Genomic DNA, 23,773 nt, shown 5'->3' on the forward strand with positions numbered 1-23,773 from the left:
TTTCTGCAGCAGTGTCTCTGGTGCTGTACATGGTGCAGCATTGTCTTAAATGTGAAGCATGAAATAATTTTAATCATATGATTTACAGAGAGATCAAGTGAGGGGTTTAATGCAGCGGTTTTTTTGTTTGTGGTATTTCATTTGTGCATCTTGATGTGTGTTTGTCTCCAGAGTGGGGAATTTTTATGCATCTCTTGTGAAGTGCTAAGCACGGAGATAACTGGCTTGGGGGTTTTTTCCTTCTTTTTTTAAGCCTTTTGGGACAAAATTAAGAGGTGTAAGGAATAATTCATCTGGAATTGGGCAAGCTGCCACTGCAGAGAGAAGGAAATAAAATTTAGGTTAAATCTGAGTAATCTTGAGAGGAACAGACATTATTTGTTTGAGGAGACCTAAACAGATAGTTATTGTATAAGCTGTTTTATGGTTGTCCATGGTAGGCTCAACACTCATGTTAAGCACCTCAACCACTGCCTTGTCAGTGTGAATGCAGAGAACCTGTTATTGTACCATTCCTGTTCACAAGCAGTCACAGCTTTTAGCTTTGTCAAATTTGGATTAAAAAAAAATTGTATTTCCACAATGCTGTGATTGATGGTACCTGGAGACTTTCAGATCTATTGAATTCTGACACGCAGGTTTACCCAAACATTCCAAAGGAGCCAAAAACTTGCAGCAAAATTTCGTTTCTGTTCTGTTTTGAAAAACCCTATATAACTAACATTCAAGTCTTTTTTTTTTTACAATATTTGAAAAAGTATGCAAGTTATGCATAGGATTTCTGTGGGAATGTTTTGGTTTTCTATCTTTTTATGTGTTTAATCTGATGCTCCTTAAGCTTCATGTTGGGAGTTTTTAAATAATTGTTTTTTAAAAGCTTGAGTTCAGCCTGGTAATGGCGTATAGAGATATTACTTGCTGTGTTTCATTGTAGATACCTACTGAGATGAAGCTAAAGCAGCAACTGGAGCAGTAGGCTTGGGAGTGGGGACAGGGATCTGTGTGTGAGTAGAAATTATGGTCCAGAAGAGCTGTAAAGCACATAGAATATCAGAGAATCATAGAATCGATTGGGTGGGAAAGACCTCTGAGATCACCATGTCAACCCTAGGTCCAACTCCAGTCCCTTTACCAGATCATGGCACTCAGTGCCACGTCCAATCTCAGTTTAAAAACCTCCAGGGATGGTGAATCCACCACCTCTCTGGGCAGCCCATTCCAATGCCTGATTACTCTCTCTGGAAAGAATTTTTTTCTGCTCTCCAACTTAAATTTCCCCTGGCAGAGCTTGAGCCCGTGCCCCCTTGTCCTATTGCTGAGTGCCTGGGAGAAGAGACCAACCCCCACCTGGCTAGAACTTCCCTTCAGGTAGTTCTAGACAGTGATGAGGTCACCTCTGAGCCTCCTCTTCTCCAGGCTAAACAACCCCAGCTCCCTCAACCTCTCCCCACAGGGCTTATGCTCCAGTCCCTTCACCAGCCTTGTTGCTCTTCTCTGGACCCGCTCCAGCCCTTGAATATCTTTCCTGAACTGAGAGGCCCAGAACTGAACACAGTACTCAAGGTGTGGCCTCACCAACGCAGAGTACAGGGGAAGGATCACTGCCCTGGTCCTGCTGGCCACGCTATTTTTGATACAGGACAGGGCATCAGGAGCTGTGCTTCCTTGCCTCAGCTGCACGGGTGTGTGAGAGTCTCCCACTGCGTGATAGTGCTGTCCTCTTGCTGCCTGCACGTCTTCTGTGGAGTCTTCAATCAAGTGCATGCACCCCCCCAATCCCATCCCAGTTTTTGTTTCTGTGTAGCTTCTCAGGAAACAACAGGTTTAAGGGTGGTCTGGGTCAGCTCACACCTAGTCATAAATGTTTAGAAGGAATCACTGTCTTGATCTTCCCGTAACTCAGTGTGGTTACCAACTTTCTTTTTAAACCAGCAGCAATCGTTTCTTGTTCTTCACAAACATTATTTCCCTCTAGTGCTTCATCCGCAGCCATAGATATTCTTGCAAATGCTTGTGATAGCTGAGGCAGATGACAGAAAAAGTTAATTTTCTTAGTAGGTGTCATGCATGCATCAAACCCTGCCCTTTTCTTGCTGGGCACTTTGCCAGTCCTGCTGTGTTACATCCAGTGCTTTGCCATGGAGCCCTAATGCATCTCACAAGTGCAATAGGCATCACTGTTCCTTTCCTTGGCACACACTGCCTTAGGATTTTCAGTATTTCAGCTGACCTTCTTGGAGTCCTGAGTTAATGCTTTCCAAGGATATGTGGTGAACTGTCAGCAGTCAGGTGAGCTTTGAGGAGTTTGTTTGTTTGTTTTTCTCTCCAGAGAAGAGCAGCGAGGCTGGTGAAGGGACTGGAGCACCAGCCCTATGGGGAGAGGCTGAGGGAGCTGGGGTTGTTTAGCCTGGAGAAGAGGCGGCTCAGAGGTGACCTCATCACTGTCTAGAACTACCTGAAAGGATGTTGTAGCCAGGTGAGGGTTGGTCTCTTCTCTCAGACAACCAACAGTAGGACAAGAGGGCATGAGCTTAAGCTCTGCCAGGGGAGGTTTAGGTTGGATATCAGGAAGAAGTTCTTTACAGAGTGGTCAGTCATTGGAATGGCCTGCCCAGGGAGGTGGTGGATTCTCCAACCCTGGAGGTTTTTAAGGTGGTGAGACTGGATGTGGCACTGAGTGCCATGACCTAGTAATCAACGTGGGGTTGGATTAAGGGTTGGACTTGCTGATCTCGGAGGTCTCTTCCAACCCAACTGATTCTATGATTCTATGATTCTGTTTATTGGAAGCAGTAGTTGCTAAATGAGAGCTATATACAAGATAGGCTATGCTCTTTTGTAAGCTTGCCTTGCTGTTTACTCTGGAATACTTTCTAAGATCTACATCTTCTGGAGTATCCAAAAATCCCTTTGCAGTGGCTCATGCAGTCTTTGTGCTGTCACTTTTTCATATTCCTAAATAGTCTGGTAGCTATATGAGACCTGGTGCAAGAGAAAGGTGTCCTGATTTTGTCCTCTATCCAAAACTTTCTATGCTTTTATTGTTGATGATTTTTTCCCTCTTCAGCACCTGGGCCTTTTGTTATGTTCCTGGGGAGTCACTGGTTGTTTCTTTCTTTTTGCAAAGAAACTAGAGGAAGTAGATTTGGCTACAGTCACTGTTTGCCTCAAGATGTTTTGGTCCAAGTAAGTTTAATGTATGACATTTTGCTTTACAAAAAGGTGGCAGCATTTGTTGTCAACCAACTTGATTAGCCACATGTGGACAGATTCTGTAAATCACCATGGGAATTCTTTGAACCTTTATTTGTTCCATAAATATTTTTATAATAAATAAAATACTAAATATTTGTTAATACTTAAAAGTTCAACATGTTGAAGACAGGAGTTCCCCATGACTAAACTCACCCACAACCTATACACATGTTTATAAATTGCATGTTTTTTCAAGACAAAACTTCCTTAAAGGCCTGTGTTCAAAAGCTTGGCCTATTTATATCTTGACGGGAGTTAATATAATTTGCATTACTGTCTGCTCTGTTGTAAATGTGTTGCTGGCTGAAAATTAGCTCTTGTCGTGTTCCCTAGTTAATCTCAGCTGGCAAGTACCGATCAAACCTGACCCATATTACAAAGTTAAAACATCATTTGGGGAATCCAGTGACCTAATGCACGAGAGAAGGTCTGCTTGCTGGGCTCTTTGATTTGTTCCATTACTCAGTGAACTTGGTGACAGCAAAATCCAGCTCTGAGGAAACACTGCCTAATACTTGGTAAGGAGATTTACAAGGAGATTTTTATCCACGGAGTTTTGCAAGGAGATTTTATCCTAACGTTTGTGGAAACACTTGTTGAAATCTGGGCTAGTAAGTAAGAAGACAACTGATTTTGAGAGAGTCTGAAGCCAAACATGAAGAGGGCTGCCAGAGAACAAAGTGTGTCCCGACAGCAAGGTGAGGGTTCACTCTGCGGGTCACCACAACTGTGTCTGGTTGGGTGGGGGTTTTTGTTTGGTTTGGGTTTTTGCTTTAAATATATTGACAGTTTCTAGTATCACCTGCAGAATATCTAATCTTGTGCAGGCTGTGTGAGACAAGTCTGTCCAAAGTAATGATAATTAGCAGTCTGTCAACACCAGCTGATTATCGTGTTTGTCGCTGCATCTCTTGCAAGTGTTCTAGTAGCATCAGCTAGGGCAATCCTGTGGTGTAATGGAGAGCACTCTGGACTCTGAATCCCAAGGACCTGAGTTCCAGTCTCAGTGGGGACCATCCCCTGGCAGTTCAATGCCTCCCTGCCATCCCATCGCGTCACATCTCAGATGCTCAGCAGGGTCAGCCCCGGTTAGTACCGGGTGCTGTGACAGTCCCGAGGACTTCACTGTCACTGTCCAAGCTCGCTCGGCCGTGGCAGATGGACCTCAGGACTGAAACGGTGGGGCCAGTTCTGCGCACGCTGTGCCTCACCTGAAAAATCCACTGTGCAGGCTGGAAGGGCACACCCACGTGGGGAGAGCCCTGCCCAAATCTGCGTTCGCAAAGTCTGGCCATACACATACAGTAGTGTCAGCTACAGAACCACTGCATTTACTCCTTAGACAGAAAGCCTTTCACATATGCAGATACTTGAGTGTGGTGTTACTGTGTGATTGATCTGGCCAGCCTGAGTATAAATAAATGTAAATGTAATTAATTAGTGATGTGGACATGGGCTAGCTCCACTCAGATGCTTCTGAGTTTCCATGCCCTTCTGCCGATTTTGTTTTTCCCTGTTCTCCTGTGTGCCAGAGAGAGCACAGCTCACTGACTGGTGCAAGTAAGAGCTCTCTTTGTCTTTTGAGAAGAAACCAGGCTTTCTTTAGGCTGTGTCTGATAGCTTAAAGGCAATATTGGAAGCAATTTATGCACAGCACTTCCAAGCTACTAAGCAATAAAGCTGTTACTGTTACGATAAAGCAGAATTTTCAGTAAAGAATTGGATGAAGAAAGTCCAGTAATAGGAGTAAGCAGCTGAGGAAAGTGTGTAGAAGTAATGCTAGGGTTTAAAATCCATCAAAATGCCAATAGAATGAGCAGTGGCAATAGTGATTAAATAGCTGAAGAAAATTAAGTTACATTAGGGGTTCTTTAAGCACTTACAGCAAATTGCAAGTGTATAGAGCTTCCCAGGGAACAGGATTTTCATGGACAAACGTGGTACATTGCTGGAGCTGAATGCAAACTTCATATGCAGAAAAAGCCTTTAGTTATTTGTGCTGATACATCTCTTAGTACATTACAGTTGGTGCAGACACAAGTGTGAGACTGGGAGGTTAAGACCTGGCAACACTTCCTCCTGGATGTTAGCCAAGTGAAACTTTGGGTTTGAAGTCATTATAAACACGCAGGCACTTTGCTGAGAAAACCATTAGAAAACCTTTGGTGTAACTTTCAAGAATATTTTGTAGATGCAGAGATAAGGAGCCATCTGTGGGATTTTTGTGGATTCCAGAAGTCAGCTGCTTTTGTAGCTGTGTTTTTGAACTGTGGAAGTGCTAGCACAGGATTTACTGTTCCCAGAATATATGGGAGAAATGTTTTCAGTTGTCATAGCTAAATTCATTGCTAAATGTAACTCAGTACCCCAGGAGTATCTTGCATTGATTATGCTAATTTCTGCTGTAGCCTGTTTGTATTTGTGCACACACTCTCTGCATTGAGACTGAAAAGACCTTGGGTAAATAAAAAGCTCCTTTATTATTGTGGTAAGAGAAGGTTTTCTTGCAGCAAGCCTCTTGCTGCTCTAAATTACTTGTTAGAGTGAAAGAATTGTGTTAATATTGTTTTAACCATACAACAAATTGTAATGATGACTGGTTACAAATAACAGAAAAGTTCCGCAAAGCAGCTTGAACTGCTTATTTCGAAATATTAATTCATGGTACCTGTCCCTGTGATAATGCTTCTCTGAGTCCTGTAGCACGGCAGTCATGAACACTGAAAATGTCGTGGTCGTAACACACAGAGCATCCCCCTTTCCCTGGCTGCATTTTCTTTCTCCTTTCTCTCCCACCCCATGTTTCTCACAGGCACCCAGACAGACAGGCACCCAGACAGACAGACACACACACACAGACAGACACACGCACACAGAGGCAGAGACAGACACACGCACAGAGACAGACACACACACAGACACAGACAGACACACGCACACAGAGACAGAGACACACAGACACATGCACACAGAGACAGACACACACACAGACACAGACAGACACGCACACAGAGACAGAGACACACACAGACACACGCACACAGAGACAGACACACGCACAGAGACAGACACACACACAGACACAGACAGACACGCACAGAGACAGACACACACACAGACACACGCACACAGAGACAGACACACGCACAGAGACAGACACACACACAGACACAGACAGACACGCACACAGAGACAGACACACACACAGACACACGCACACAGAGACAGACACACGCACAGAGACACACACACACAGACACAGACAGACACGCACACAGAGACAGAGACACACACAGACACGCACAGAGACAGACACGCACACAGAGACAGAGACACACACAGACACACACAGACACGCACACAGAGACAGAGACACACACAGACACACACAGACACACACGCACAGAGACAGACACGCACACAGAGACAGAGACACACACAGACACACACAGACACACACGCACAGAGACAGACACACACACAGACACACACAGACACACACGCACAGAGACAGACACACACAGAGACAGGCACAGACACAGACACACGCACACAGAGACAGAGACACACACAGACACACACAGACACACACGCACAGAGACAGACACACACAGAGACAGGCACACACACAGACACAGACACACGCACACAGAGACAGAGACACACACAGACACACACAGACACACACGCACAGAGACAGACACACACAGAGACAGGCACACACACAGACACAGACACACGCACACAGAGACAGAGACACACACAGACACACACAGACACACATGCACAGAGACAGACACACACAGAGACAGGCACACACACAGACACAGACACACGCACACAGAGACAGAGACACACACAGACACACACAGACACACACGCACAGAGACAGACACACACAGAGACAGGCACACACACAGACACAGACACACGCACACAGAGACAGAGACACACACAGACACACACAGACACACACGCACAGAGACAGACACACACAGAGACAGGCACACACACAGACACAGACACACGCACACAGAGACAGAGACACACACAGACACACACAGACACACACGCACAGAGACAGACACACACACAGACAGGCACACACACAGACACAGACACACGCACACAGAGACAGAGACACACACAGACACGCACAGAGACAGACACACACAGAGACAGGCACACACACAGACACAGACACACGCACACAGAGACAGAGACACACACAGACACGCACAGAGACAGACACACACAGAGACAGGCACACACACAGACACAGACACACGCACACAGAGACAGAGACACACACAGACACGCACAGAGACAGACACACACAGAGACAGGCACACACACAGAGACAGGCACACACACAGACACAGACACACACACACAGAGACAGACACACAGAGACAGGCACACACACAGACACAGACACACGCACACAGAGACAGAGACACACAGACACACAGACACAGACACACGCACACAGAGACAGAGACACACAGACACACACACACAGAGACAGACACACGCACAGAGACAGACACACACACAGACACACACACGGACACACACACAGACACACACACAGACAGAGAGACAGACACACAGAGACAGACAGACACACAGACACACACATAGACAGACAGACAGACACATAGACAGACACACACAGAGACAGACACACAGACTCACACACACACAGACTCACACACACACAGAGACAGACACACACAGAGACAGACACACACAGAGACAGACACACAGACTCACACACACACACACAGAGACAGACACACACAGAGACAGAAACACACAGAGACAGACACAGACAGACACAGACACACACACAGAGACAGACACACACAGTCACACAGACACACACAGTCACACAGACACACACAGAGACACAGACACACACAGAGACACAGACACACACAGAGACACAGTCATACAGACACAAACAGAGACACACACACAGAGACACAGACACACACAGAGACACAGTCATACAGACACAGAGACACACACACAGAGACACAGACACACAGTCACACAGACACACACACAGTCACACAGACACACAGACAGAGACAGACACACACACAGTCACACAGACACACAGACAGAGACAGACACACGCACAGTCACACAGACACACGCACAGTCACACAGACACACACACAGTCACACAGACACACAGACAGAGACAGACACACACACAGTCACACAGACACACACACAGTCACACAGACACACAGACAGACAGAGACAGACACACACACAGTCACACAGACACACACACAGTCACACAGACACACAGACAGACAGAGACAGACACACACACAGTCACACAGACACACACACAGTCACACAGACACACACACAGTCACACAGACACACAGACAGACAGAGACAGACACACACACAGTCACACAGACACACGCACAGTCACACAGACACACGCACAGTCACACAGACACACACACAGACAGAGACAGACACACACACAGTCACACAGACACACAGACAGTCACACAGACACACAGACAGTCACACAGACACACAGACAGAGACAGACACACACACAGTCACACAGACACACGCACAGTCACACAGACACACGCACAGTCACACAGACACACGCACAGTCACACAGACACACACACAGACAGAGACAGACACACACACAGTCACACAGACACACAGACAGTCACACAGACACACAGACAGAGACAGACACACACACAGTCACACAGACACACACAGTCACACAGACACACAGACAGTCACACAGACACACAGACAGAGACAGACACACACACAGTCACACAGACACACACAGTCACACAGACACACACAGTCACACAGACACACACAGTCACACAGACACACAGACAGAGACAGACACACACAGTCACACAGACACACACAGTCACACACACACAGTCACACAGACACACAGACAGAGACAGACACACACAGTCACACAGACACACACACAGTCACACAGACACACACACAGTCACACAGACACACACAGTCACACAGACACAGACAGAGACAGACACACACACAGAGACACAGACACACACACAGTCACACAGACACACACAGAGACACAGACACACACACAGTCACACAGACACACACAGAGACCCAGACACACACACAGTCACACAGACACACACAGAGACCCAGACACACACAGAGACACACACACAGAGACACAGAGACACAGACACACACAGAGACACAGTCACACAGACACACACAGAGACACACACACAGAGGCACAGACACACACACAGTCACACAGACACACACAGAGACCCAGACACACACAGAGACCCAGACACACACAGAGACACACACACACACAGAGACACACACACAGAGGCACAGACACACAGAGACAGACACACACACAGAGACCCAGACACACACAGAGACCCAGACACACACAGAGACCCAGACACACACAGAGACACACACACAGAGACACAGACACGCACACAGAGACACAGACACGCACAGAGACACAGACACACACAGAGACACAGTCACACAGACACACACAGAGACACACACACAGAGGCACAGACACACAGAGACAGACACACACACAGTCACACAGACACACAGAGAGACCCAGACACACACAGAGACCCAGACACACACAGAGACACACACACAGAGACACACACACAGAGACACACACACAGAGACACAGACACGCACACAGAGACACAGACACGCACACAGAGACACAGACGCACACAGAGACACAGACGCACACAGAGACACAGACACGCACACAGAGACACAGACGCACACAGAGACACAGACGCACACAGAGACACAGACACGCACACAGAGACACAGACGCACACAGAGACACAGACACGCACACAGAGACACAGACGCACACAGAGACACAGACGCACACAGAGACACAGACACGCACACAGAGACACAGACACGCACACAGAGACACAGACGGACACAGAGACACAGACACGCACACAGAGACACAGACACGCACACAGAGACACAGACGGACACAGAGACACAGACACGCACACAGAGACACAGACACGCACACAGAGACACAGACACGCACACAGAGACACAGACGCACACAGAGACACAGACACTCACACAGAGACACAGACGCACACAGAGACACAGACACGCACACAGAGACACAGACACTCACACAGAGACACAGACGCACACAGAGACACAGACACGCACACAGAGACACAGACACGCACACAGAGACACAGACGCACACAGAGACACAGACACGCACACAGAGACACAGACACGCACACAGAGACACAGACGCACACAGAGACACAGACGCACACAGAGACACAGACACGCACACAGAGACACAGACACGCACACAGAGACACAGACGCACACAGAGACACAGACGCACACAGAGACACAGACACGCACACAGAGACACAGACACGCACACAGAGACACAGACGCACACAGAGACACAGACGCACACAGAGACACAGACACGCACACAGAGACACAGACGGACACAGAGACACAGACGCACACAGAGACACAGACACGCACACAGAGACACAGACACGCACACAGAGACACAGACACGCACACAGAGACACAGGCACGCACACAGAGACACAGACGGACACAGAGACACAGACACGCACACAGAGACACAGACACGCACACAGAGACACAGACGCACACAGAGACACAGACGCACACAGAGACACAGACACGCACACAGAGACACAGACGCACACAGAGACACAGACGCGCACACAGAGACACAGACGCACACAGAGACACAGACACGCACACAGAGACACAGACACGCACACAGAGACACAGACACGCACACAGAGACACAGGCACGCACACAGAGACACAGACGGACACAGAGACACAGACACGCACACAGAGACACAGACACGCACACAGAGACACAGACGCACACAGAGACACAGACGCACACAGAGACACAGACACGCACACAGAGACACAGACGCACACAGAGACACAGACGCGCACACAGAGACACAGACGCACACAGAGACACAGACACTCACACAGAGACACAGACACTCACACAGAGACACAGACGCACACAGAGACACAGACACGCACACAGAGACACAGACGCACACAGAGACACAGACACGCACACAGAGACACAGACACGCACACAGAGACACAGACGCACACAGAGACACAGACGCACACAGAGACACAGACACGCACACAGAGACACAGACGCACACAGAGACACAGACGCACACAGAGACACAGACACTCACACAGAGACACAGACACGCACACAGAGACACAGACGCACACAGAGACACAGACACGCACACAGAGACACAGACACGCACACAGAGACACAGACGCACACAGAGACACAGACACGCACACAGAGACACAGACACTCACACAGAGACACAGACGCACACAGAGACACAGACACGCACACAGAGACACAGACACGCACACAGAGAGACACAGACACGCACACAGAGAGACACAGACGCACACAGAGACACAGACACGCACACAGAGAGACACAGACGCACACAGAGACACAGACACGCACACAGAGACACAGACACGCACACAGAGAGACACAGACGCACACAGAGACACAGACGCACACAGAGACACAGACACGCACACAGAGACACAGACACGCACACAGAGAGACACAGACGCACACAGAGACACAGACACGCACACAGAGAGACACAGACGCACACAGAGACACAGACACGCACACAGAGACACAGACACGCACACAGAGAGACACAGACGCACACAGAGACACAGACGCGCACACAGAGACACAGACGCGCACACAGAGACACAGACGCGCACAGAGACACAGACGCGCGCACAGAGACACAGACGCGCGCACAGAGACACAGACGCGCGCACAGTCACAGTCACACAGACACGCACACAGTCACACAGTCACACAGACACAGACAGACACACAGACACAGACAGACAGATACGCAGTCACACAGACACACACACAGTCACACAGACACACACACAGTCACACAGACACTCACACACGTGCTCGCACACACACCCTCCAGTGCCTTTGAAGGTGTCATCTTGTGATCACTTGCAGTCACAAGGCAACTCACTCCAGTACTCCTGCTGTGCACAGTGGGGTTGGACTCTAGCTCATGTGCTTGTGAAAACAGCTGCACTGCTTTAAGACATCAGCAGCCCTGACAGGACTTCTTTTGCCTCTCGTGGCTGATTATGCATGACCCAGGACAGCCATTCACTGCCATTCACCTTCTTCACTGGAATTCCTTGTTAATGGTCACTCAGAGTTGTGTTTGTTGGTAGTACAGAGCTGACCTTAAGTGTCTGGGAAAGCAAGTGCTCACTTCTGTTATGGTTGTCTGACACAGGGGAGCAGGAAGGTGGTTAGGAGGAGTAACTTCATACACCCCTGCGGCAAGAGTTGTCCACCACAGGTCATCCGTCTGAGACAAGTGTTGTGTTAGACCTGGGTGATGGTGCCCCCGTGCTGCAGACCAGCCCCAGGCAGCGCTACTGCTGAGGCACACGGTGTGGTACAGTGTGTGCCTCCTCACACCAGCACAGCACAAAGGCCTGTGGAGCCACCTCTCCTGCATCACTGTTCTATAAAATGTTGCTTTCTCAATTACCCCTTAGTGCACTGGGAGTGGGGATACCTATGTCTTGTTCCTGCTTATCGAGAGTAAGAAGATAAAACAATTCTAAGCTTGTACAGCTCAAATTTTTGCAGAGGACATTCATTCCACCTGGTGATGGTTGTGTGTGCAATTCCTGGGCCCCCATAGCCTTTCGGCAGGGACCTGGCAGCATCTTCCTGCATTGGCTTTTGGCTCCGTGATGCTGTCAACTCAGTCATCTTGAGTCATATGCCTACAAACTCCCTGCTGCTCAGGGAGGAAAGCACCTACTGGGTGCCTGCCTGTTGGGAAATAAGAAATAGCTCATTGTGGAAAGGTCACAGAATTAAGGCGTTTAGTAAACAGTGGAGAAGCACTAAGGTCTTAATGCTCTGGTGCTGCTCTGTAACAGAAGCCCAGTGAGTATTTTCTCAAGGAAATTCACTCATTGTCTATCCCACTTGTGTCAGTAAGTAGTGTTTCCACCATCTTCTTGTGAGTAATTAAGGGTTGTATTTGCAATTGGGAATCATGTATCCATAAATCTAAGCTATACTTTCAATAAAATGCCATTTTCTGGACAAATGAAAAACTTGAGATGGTGTCAGTGGGACTTACCTTTGCAGACAGGACAGTGCCTATGGGGAGTTTGTGTTGAATTCAGTACTGGTAACTTCTGGAAATATATGTCGTATCTGTATATGTGTGTGTGTATATGTACATATATATATGCATAAGTGATTTCTTTCATAATTTTAACCCTTTTCTTTAAAAGCTGAGAAAAGTTAAGGCTGTACATCTGGTGAAGGGATGCAATTGCGTATTTATCACTCCTTCTTCCCACCCATGAGGAATGTCAGCCAAATGTGAATGTTACTTTTGAAATCTGTGAAAGGCTGTAATAACTGAAGTATGACTCTGCTGGGAGCCCTCGTAGGAGGGGACAGGGAAATAATCATAGCACTTCAGTAATAAGATCAGTTCTTGTCCTTTTCTATAGTTCTGTGTTAGCTTCAGTTGAATTTCTTGCTCTGCAAGAAGCATATCTGGCTTTGGTTGGAACATGCCTTTTAGGGGAGTAGGAAGATGTGATGTGGGTGGTTTTTTTCTTCAAGGTTGAAGGGAAATGTCTCGTCTTTTAACATGCCTCTGGAAAGGTCTTGGCAGATCATTGCACCTCTGCCTCAGAACAGAGAGATTTGGCTTTCTCCTGTTATGCAGTGATTTGGAAGGTGCTTGAACACTTCATAACAGTCCTGAAAATAATCCATAAACCAGCTCTCTAAACATACTTGTTCTTTCAAGATGTTCTGAGAGGTTTCCTTGAAGCAGCTTTAAAAATTCTCCAAAGTTTCTGCAGTTGACACCTCTATCAGCTCATACTCCAAGAGAAATGCTTCCAACGAGTGACATTTTCCCCTGCTTTCATTTGTTGTACAACTAACGATGCCCATTTGCAGGATTGTTTCCTGTGATAATCTGTAGGCTTCCACCTCTTTCATTCTTGTGACATAGGTGAGATGAAAGATAATGGAAAACAATGTAAGGAAGAGTATGTAGAAAGGTGCAACCAACAACTGGGGTCACGAAGAAAAAAATGTCCTTGTTGCCAGGGGTGATACTTTGTGTCTAAATCAAAACTAAAACAACTGTGTCCCCTTTTAAAGTCAGGCCTGCAATTTGTGCTTGTCCTCTAAGCAGACTGCGTTATAAAGTACATTTGAATCCAGCCTATAAAAGGCTGTATGGTGTATTTTGGAGGTAGCATTCTCTAGAAAGTGAACCCACATGCTTCATATTGTGTGCTTCATGTTGCAGTGACCCTAAAGAGAGTTCCAGTGTGTCAGCTGCTCAGTGGCACAGGACCAGCTGACCAAGTGAGTCACACCTGTACATCCCTGTACAAGCTGCAGCAGCGTGAGGTTCATCCGATGTAGGCCTGTTTACGACTTGTAAAGAGAGACAGGCTTTGCTGAGCTCCTTCCTTTTCATTTGTCACAGATTGTGGAAACCCTGAGGTAGCCACAGTAAAGCTCTGTGCTGCAGTCAGACTGACAGGGTTGGTTCACTTTGCTTGACTTGTTTGATATTATAGCACTGAGATGTTAAACCCTTTGAAATCTGAGGCCATAGTGGAAACTCACTGTGTGCCTAAAACTCCCGAAGGCATTGAAGTAAACTGCAGCTTTCACTGACTGTTTTATCCTTCCCTAGCAATACCTTTCTAGAACTTTGTAAGTCTTCTTGCAAAACCAAAAACTTACTATCAAGAAGCCAATCTGAAGAATATTTTTCTTTTTCTAGATGAGCAGTAGAGTGAAATTGTGAGAAAAATTTCTATTTATTAAATTTTCCAATGGAGACAGAGTCCATGAAGCAAAGAAAATAAACAATCAGAAGTGTTTCCTTACAAACACATGTTGTGGTGCCCTGGCTAATTCCAATCCCCAAAAACATACCCCAAAAATCAAACTTGCCTTCTTTAAAGGCTTCTAAATCCCTCTCCATCCACATAACAGAGAGGGCATTTCCTTGCCTCTGATTGGATATGTTATGTTAAGAGGCAAGGCCTTGATTAAGATGGCTACCTCTATAGTGGCCTGGTGGTGGGGGTGGTGGGGGTTACTTCATTTCCATTTATTTCACAATCCCCAATTCCTGACCATACATTTCCACGATACGCCTACAGATTATTATAAAAAGAAAAAAAAACCCTTTCAAGTGCATGCATTTCCCCTTGTTGTTAGTAACTTTTGGTTGATTCATTTGCTTGAAAAAAATACGTTTATTTATTTCTCATAGTATGGCAATATATTTTAAAATCTTTCAAAGAACAGCTGGTTTGCAATCCTGACATTTCTGAAATGTGGACAGGTCTGTGTTGACTGCAGTGCCAAAGGCAGTAGCTTGTGCTGATGCAGCTCTCTAGTGCATAGTGCTGTTGCATCCTGAGGTTAACATCTAAATCATACGCAGTGTTTATTTTGTTCAAAAAAATACTAATAAGCAAAAAGGCAGTGCTGATTTATTTTTTCACCCATCTCACACCCCAAACAAGAAAAAGTGTGGTTTAGAAATGGTTGAATGAAAATGGTACCAGTTAGTGGAAGCTGGAGGGAATAGCTAAATAGTTAGGACAAAACTCTTAGGGAGAAAAGTGATTGTGAGCTAAGCTTGCAACTTAAACTGCAGGCCAGAGATGGGGGACCACAAGGGCAATGTCTTGTTATGTGGGATTTTTTTTTCCCACCTGAACCAGAGTTCAAAATCTAGAATTGATTTCTTGATGGTGTAAAGCTGCTTATTAGATGGCCAGCCTAGGAAGTACTTTAAGGTCTTTTCTACATAAAGATTGAGTATTAACTTATGTGAAGGAAGGCATTGCTTTGTAGTATAAAGATCCTGTAAAACTGTTCACATGCTTATGCTGAGTGAATTTGGATGAGTATATTGCTGTTCATTTAATGTATCTGACAGTGGGCATATTGAAAAGGATAGAAACAGAAACACTTCTGAGATAGAGGAGAACTGCATGTCTTTTATTTCATTTGAAGGTGATAAGGCAGGATGAAAATCACAAGCATTTCAGTGTTGGCTTTTACCTCAAACTGCAGGAGTTTTTCAAATGAAAATTGTTCTACAGTCTAATAACTGCATTCTGACCTAAGGGTCTTACCTATGAAAGAGAAATTATCTTCCCAGTGCTGTGAAGGTTTAATTAATTTTTATGAAGCTTTTTAGGGCCCCTTGTGATTAGGTCTCACAGGTGATACAATATTAAGCTTTTGAGGGGTTTTGGTTATTACTTGTAAAGCCTGTTCATTATTTTGAGTCTTCAAACATCAAATTTATCTCACAGTTTTGTTTTGTTCTGAGAGCAGAAATGAGGCTACAGATTAAGGAGTGCTTTAACTAGAATTACTTACAAAAATACAATTATGTTCTCCCATCCCATTAGAGGATAATAAAGAACTTTTTTATATTTCTTGTCTAAGGAAATACATGTTTATCCAGCTGTGTGCAAAGGTGTTTACTTAAGATATGAGGAGTTAAAGACAATGTTTAATCTAAATTACTTGTAGCATTTTTTGAAGTTCAGCAAGCACCATATTTGGTGATCTTATTTTAATTTTTACCTTTTTAATGATTTTAATCTTCTCCTTACATTGTTGAAAAAGCTTTAACTGGAGAAATAGCACATTAGTAATATATCAAGCAGAAACACTCACAGGTTTCCCTCAAAATAATTAGACTTCTGTAGCATGCAGTGGAATTTGACAGAAACACGGGAGGAGGCTGTGCAAGTATCGATAACTAATGTGAAATTAAGCTGTTCTTTAGGATTGAATTCCTTGAGTTTGAAGCCAACCTTATTCTATTCTAAATGGTAATTTCTTCCTTCTCTAGGTGGAAGGAACCAGAACCTTTTCCATTAACTTCACAGAGGCTTCCATGGACAGAGAGTATGAAAATTAAATTAAAGGAGGAGGGCAGAATGGGAGTTGGGGGGAGAGGGGGGAAAAAAAAGAAGGAAAAAACCCCAAAACATACCTAAACAAAAAGAGGTCACCTATACATTGAGCGTTCATCTCATTATGTCTCTTGTCGGCTATAAAAAGAGACACAGTTGCATAATGCAGATGCAGACCTTTTCACTATGGATCTCTACAGGTACATGAGACATGTGCCACTTCTGTAACCAAAGTAACCCTTCAGAAGGATGTCTGCAATACATACTGGAGCCCTGCAGATTTAAGACTCCAGTGTGCACGAGGGAAAAGCTCTTTTGAACTGGGGCACTGAGGCTAATGACAGTAAAAATGTTAGAGCTGAGAGAGGGGAGACAATGTGGAGTGAGGTAAACTGCAGTAGGCAGCGTGTGCTCTGTGAACCTTTTGGTCATGCTAGTGATCAGAAGCTTAAATTTACTGTATTAGGTGAAGAGTCAGGAAAAAATCCTTTCCTCCTAAAATTTCACTAATTCAGTGTGGAAGGAAGAGGTCCAGCAAGGGAAGAGATACGAGCAAAGCAACCCAGTAAGTACAGCGGCTCTCTGTTCAGCATTGGGCCTGAGCTGATGAACTAAGTGCCGGGTCCTGCACTTTGGCCACAACAACCCCATGCAGTGCCACAGGCTGGGCACAGAGTGGCTGGAGAGCAGACAGGCAGAAAGGGACCTGGGGGTACTGATTGACAGGAAGCTCAACATGAGCCAACAGTGTGCCCAGGTGGCCAAGAAGGCCAGTGGGATCCTGTCCTGTATCAAAAATAGCATGGCCAGCAGGACCAGGACAGTGATCCTTCCCCTGTACTCAGCACTGGTGAGGCCACACCTTGAGTACTGTGTTCAGTTCTGGGCCCCTCAGTTCAGTAAAGATATTGAGGGGCTGCAGCAGGTCCAGAGAAGAGCAACAAGGCTGGTGAAGGGGCTGGAGCACAAGCCCTATGGGGAGAGGCTGAGGGAGCTGGGGTTGTTTAGCCTGGAGAAGAGGAGGCTCAGAGGTGACCTCATCACTGTCTAGAACTACCTGAAGGGAAGTTCTAGCCAGGTGGAGGTTGGTCTCTTCTCCCAGGCACTCAGCAATAGGACAAGGGGGCACGGGCTTAAGCTCTGCCAGGGGAGGTTTACATTGGATACCAGAAAAAATTTGTTTCCAGAGAGAGTATTCAGGCATTGGAATGGCCTGCCCAGAGAGGGGGTGGATTCCCCATCCCTGGAGGTTTTTAAGGTGAGACTGGATGTGGCACTGAGTGCCATGATCTAGCAGTCAAGGATTAAAGGTTGGACTTGATCTCAGAGATCTCTTCCAACCCAACTGATTCTATGATTCTAAGTGTGAAAGTTTTGGAGAAGCCTGGGGGCAGGAGGATGTAGAGTCAGGCAGTATACAAAGTAGATTTGAACAGTAGAATTTGCTGTTGGCATGAAAGGAGATGAGGCTGTAGGAGACAGGGAAATGGGGAGGTTTTAACTATGCCTGAAGAATTCAGGTCAGGGGGGAAAAATGGTCAAAATTAGCATGTGACAGTAAGAGAAAGGATTGGAAAAACTAAGAGAAGTAGGTAACGTGTAACAGTTTCAGAGGGATTTCTGGAAGACCTTTTTTTTAAATTTTCTGCTTTCCAGTGGTAGTACACCTTTTGACCTATGTGTTGACTCAGAAAAATGAGGTAGGTGCATATCTGAAGGGGGAATATGTGTGAATTTAGTCTCATTATTGTCTGTGGAGTACCATTGTTTCCTTTGTGCAGGGAGCTGCATCCCTTCAGCTCTTCTACTAACTCACCACACATCAGGGGCTGGCAGTAGTACCAACTCCTGTTTTACTCCAGTGTTGGGTAGAGAGGCTGTACTGACACCTGAAGTGTACTTTGGAACAAATCAATGACCTCATGTCTCACTTTTAGCCAAACAGTTGATTCAATACAGATTTACTTAACACTTTTTTTTTCTCTCTCTCTTCCAGTTACTATTTCTTCAACTGCAGAAAAAGGTAATTTTTTTAAATTGTTTTTCAAGATATGAATAGCTGCTTTGCACGCAAGTCCTAAGGGACATAGAACTTAAATGTACTCCTGTATGTGTAAGCAATGTGCAGTGAGAAGATTAGTGCTAAGAAACAAGGTAAATATTGTACAGTTGAGTCTGTTTAGCTTCTAATATCGCAAACTTGGGATGATGACAAGACCTGTGACTAATGCAAGTAAGGTTGCTATGATTTAGTTTTGCAAATATTTTTAAATGGATACCTTGTAAGAGCAGAAAGAGGAGAAGAGGGGATGAACTGCAGCAGATCCACAAGCCCATTTTCTCTTTAGTCGTGTGACCTGAAAGACTTTTGGAAGAGGATGAATTGTTGTTGTACTGCTTGCTCTTTTCCAGCCAGCTTACAAAATTTCTCAGTACTCCATTCTTTAGGACTAGTTAGAATTGTGTAAAACACAACCATTTCAAAAGTGGGTGTACGCATTACAATTTTAAATTTCCAGGTTAGGGTCTTGTTTTGACAAACTTTTGTCTTCATACTGGCTTTGACAAGTATATGCCACAGTGGGTAGTACTTACCGAGATACAAACTGACCAAAAAAATTCTAGCATATTATTGCTGGGATATTTGTTTGGGAGTTCATTTCATCTTAGAGGGGACAAGAGTGGTAGGTTAAGCATAGACTTGCACTTTGACTATCCACAAAGGGCTGTTTGAGATTGGTAAGAGGTTCTCACTTTTTAGGTATTTTGCAAAACAGCACAGAATTTGAAGCTAATCTAGCAGTTTTCTTCCTGATGGAGAATATCTACAAGAACACTGTAAAATAAGGGAGTCTTGGCAGAATTCGTCCTCTTTCATCTTCTAATGAAGAGCTCAGAGAGTGGGAAAACCTTCCAAGTAAATTGTAAGCCACTGAATATGTGAGCTTGTCTTACCCTGGATTTTTATATCCCATTTCACAGCTGGGCTTTATCTAGACTTCCCAAAATTCTGCAGTGCTTGCTGTTGGTGCAGTGCTTGCTGTTGACCTGTATATGAGTAAGATTTACTTTCTAGTTCCTTCTGAAAAAGCAAGATCCATGTCTTATTTAAGGAAGCCTGAAAGAGCAATGATGTTGGTGTTACGCAGTCAGCTCTCTGGCTTTATTACAAATGCAGTGCCTGTCTGATTGAAGCAGGTGCTTCTAAATCTACCAGAGAAAAAAAATGCTAAATTAATTAGTGAGAGTGACAGTATGGTTGGAACCTGACTGTTAGGCTTTTAATAGCTGTCACCTGCACGCTTCTTGCACCTCCAATTCTGAATCATGTGATAGGCATCCTGTATGCATGCATTTCTCAACCATTTTGATTTTAAAATGAGGTGTGAAGTCTCTTCATTTGAATAGAAAGCTGGCATAAGTTTTATGAAGTTCTTATAAGCGAACTCACAACAGCCAGGAATCAACATCAAGAGTCAAAAGGCCAAACGATCAGCCACATTGCTGTGTAAATCAATAATGTGCATCTTACCAAGGGTATTTTGCTCCATGTTTCAGTGTACTATGTTCAAATTTGTTTACTCCAGTGCTAAAATGAAACTTTTGGTTAAATTAGTGGTGATTTCTTCACCCCATTAAGGCTATCTTTTTCTTCATAATTTTCTATTCTTATCTGGATTTATATCCAATAGGATAGAGAAATAAAGTCAACTCTGAATCTCTTAACAAGATAATATACTATTGTTACATATTATTACCTCTCTGTAATCTGACTTTGTCTTGGAAATAATACTAAGAATGATTCAGAAAAGGATGTTAAGGGTAAATCTTAGGAGGGCTTAGCACGTATTAGGAGAATTCTGAAGACATGTCTTAAGACATTTTCTTCCTAAGGCTGTAAATGACGATATGGATCAGTGCCTTTAAAGAGAATTGACTTCACTGGGTCACAGCATGGCACCAAGAATCCTGCACTGCCTTCACTTAGCCTGGGTTTTCTCATGACTTGGAGTCTGGCTAAACTGGCAGATATTGGGGTTTGATATTTCTGTTGTATTTTCCATCTTAGCTTGTAATTACAAGAAAACAAGCTGACTAGGAATGAGTCTGGTTTATATTTGTGTTGGGAACAGATACAAGATGCTTCAGGGAATAGTCTGCAGAGGAGATACTGCTACCCAAAGCAATAATGATGTCCTTCCTCCCTCTCACTTCTTGGGGAGCACTGACAGGACAGTTACCTGTAGTCACAGTAGGAATGGCAGCATGGGAATGGGAAAAGAAGCGAGAATTTATTCAGCAGGGGCCAGTATGGACTGCCAATTGCAGGGTCTTTTCCCTGAGTGGTGCCTGATGCAAGATCTCAGTGAGGTGAGGAGTGCGAAAGCACTTCATCAGCTGCCTCTTTCTAGTAAATACTGGTAACACTGGCACAGATCTGTACCCTTGCTGCAACCAGCCATGGTGCCTGTTATTCTGTGTGTTCTTGGAGCATTTACAGCCTGAGACAAGACTGAGGTTCTGCTGTGTGAGGTATTATGTGTACACTAAAAATAATCCTTCAAAAGAATCTGAATTCTGGGGGTGGTTTTTATGGACAGACTAGAACTGTTTACTCAGTAAGTTAGTTTTGCTGTGCCCTATCCTGTATCTCATTTCCTCTTTCCTTCTATTCAACTCCTCTCACCCTTTTCTCCACCAAAATTCTGATCTGGGCTGCTGATTCCATTCCAGTTTTACGTCCTTTTCTCCTCTCTTCCAAACCACTTTCTCATGCTTTAATTGCTTAACCACATGGTGTTTAATTGTAAAGCATGTTTTAATAAAAGGCAATTTCTAATTTACGCACTGCCTAGTACAGTAATACACAAGTTCTTTTGTATCAAGATGGCTTTAGAAAAAGGATTTTCTTCTCGAATTTTCAGTCAGCTCCACAGCTGAAAATTTGCCAAATCTATTTGTAACGTTAGAGGAGTTGAAGGCAAAGGTAAAAAGCATAATTCTCTGAAGAAAGCTCAAATCCAGTTTGTTTGTTTTCATTGCAATAAGCAGTGAAAATCCTGAAGGATGATAAATTAAGACCACATCTTCTGTGACTGTGTGCAACCATTTTCTGAGCTGGTGGAGATTCCCAAATTTTGATGCTGTTCTGCCATCCATGAAGTACATTATATACCTTCTCTTTATATGCACAGAAAAGTAGGTCAAGTTTCCTCTTCCTGCAGCTGAGGATAATATAAATGAAGATAATGTAAATATGTAATACGACTTTTCTAAGAGTTGCTCTTCTGGCACAACTGATCTGTTTCCTCTTGAGGAGTGGTAAAAGAAACTGTTAGAGGAAACAAGATTAGAAGAAGTTTCCTGGGTCATAAAGTCTGGACCTCTGGTCGTTAAGGCAACCATGTCACACAGATTGATTAGTAAATTGGTTGACTCCCCTAATAAAACCACCTACGTTTTGTTACCACTGTGACTATAATAGAACTCTTCCAGATTGCATTCTTCAGAGGATTTGAAAGATTATAGTAAGACAGTTTGTGACTCACAGCTGGAGTGCAGTTCTCTCTGAACTGCTGTTTGGGAATTTTTACTGTTGTTGATGACCAGTGCCTTCTGTAATGGCCACAATATTGTGCTGTTTCTATTGGAAGTCAAAATGAAATTGAATTATGTAGGCCAGTAATCAAATACTTTAATATAATCTAGAACAGAATTATAGCCATGGGTGAAGCTGTGTTCAGTTCTGGGTTTTTTGGTGATTTCTCGGGTTTGGTTTTGGTTTTGTGGGTATTGGGTTTGGGGTTGGTTTTTTTTTTTTTTTTGGAGGGAGGGGAGGAGCGTTGCTTTTTGTTTTGGTTTTGGTTGATTTGGTATTTTCCTTCAAAATCTCTCTTGAAAAGCTCAGCAAAGCTGAGTACAAAGTCCTGCTCATGAGTTGAGACAATCCAAAACACAGATACAGGCCAGGCAGAGAATGGATTGAGAGCAGCCCTGAGGAGAAATACATGGGGGTGTTGGTTGATGAGAAGCCCAATATGGCTCATCAATGTGCACTTGCAGCTCAGAAATCCAGCTGTATCCTGGCTGCAGCGAGGCCAGCAGGTCAGAGGAGGGGGTTCTGCCCCTCTGCTCTGCTCTGGGATCCCCAGCACAGGAAGGACATCGATCAACCTGTTGGAGCAAATCCAGAGAAGGCCATGACAATGATCAGAGAGCTGGAGCACCTCTGCTATAAAGAGAGCTGGGGTTGTTCAGCCTGGAGAACAGGAGGCTCTGGGGAGACCTTATAGCACCTTCCAGTACCTAAAGGGGGTCTACAAGAGACTTGGGGAGGGAC

General features: G+C 45.0%; 1 protein-coding gene across 3 annotated transcripts in view; it reads left to right on the forward strand.

Moving 5' to 3' along the window:
- ZDHHC20 (zinc finger DHHC-type palmitoyltransferase 20) overlaps window positions 1–23,773 on the forward strand; it is a 57,575-nt gene that overhangs the window by 7,009 nt on the left and 26,793 nt on the right. For all 3 annotated transcript variants that reach the window (XM_071554056.1, XM_071554072.1, XM_071554064.1), the window contains exon 2: window positions 19,430–19,456. In XM_071554056.1, the coding sequence (XP_071410157.1) occupies window positions 19,430–19,456 (27 nt within the window). The remainder of the gene's footprint in view (window positions 1–19,429; window positions 19,457–23,773) is intronic.

Source organism: Pithys albifrons, chromosome 1 (assembly GCF_047495875.1).
Source record: "Pithys albifrons albifrons isolate INPA30051 chromosome 1, PitAlb_v1, whole genome shotgun sequence".
NCBI lineage: Eukaryota > Metazoa > Chordata > Aves > Passeriformes > Thamnophilidae > Pithys > Pithys albifrons.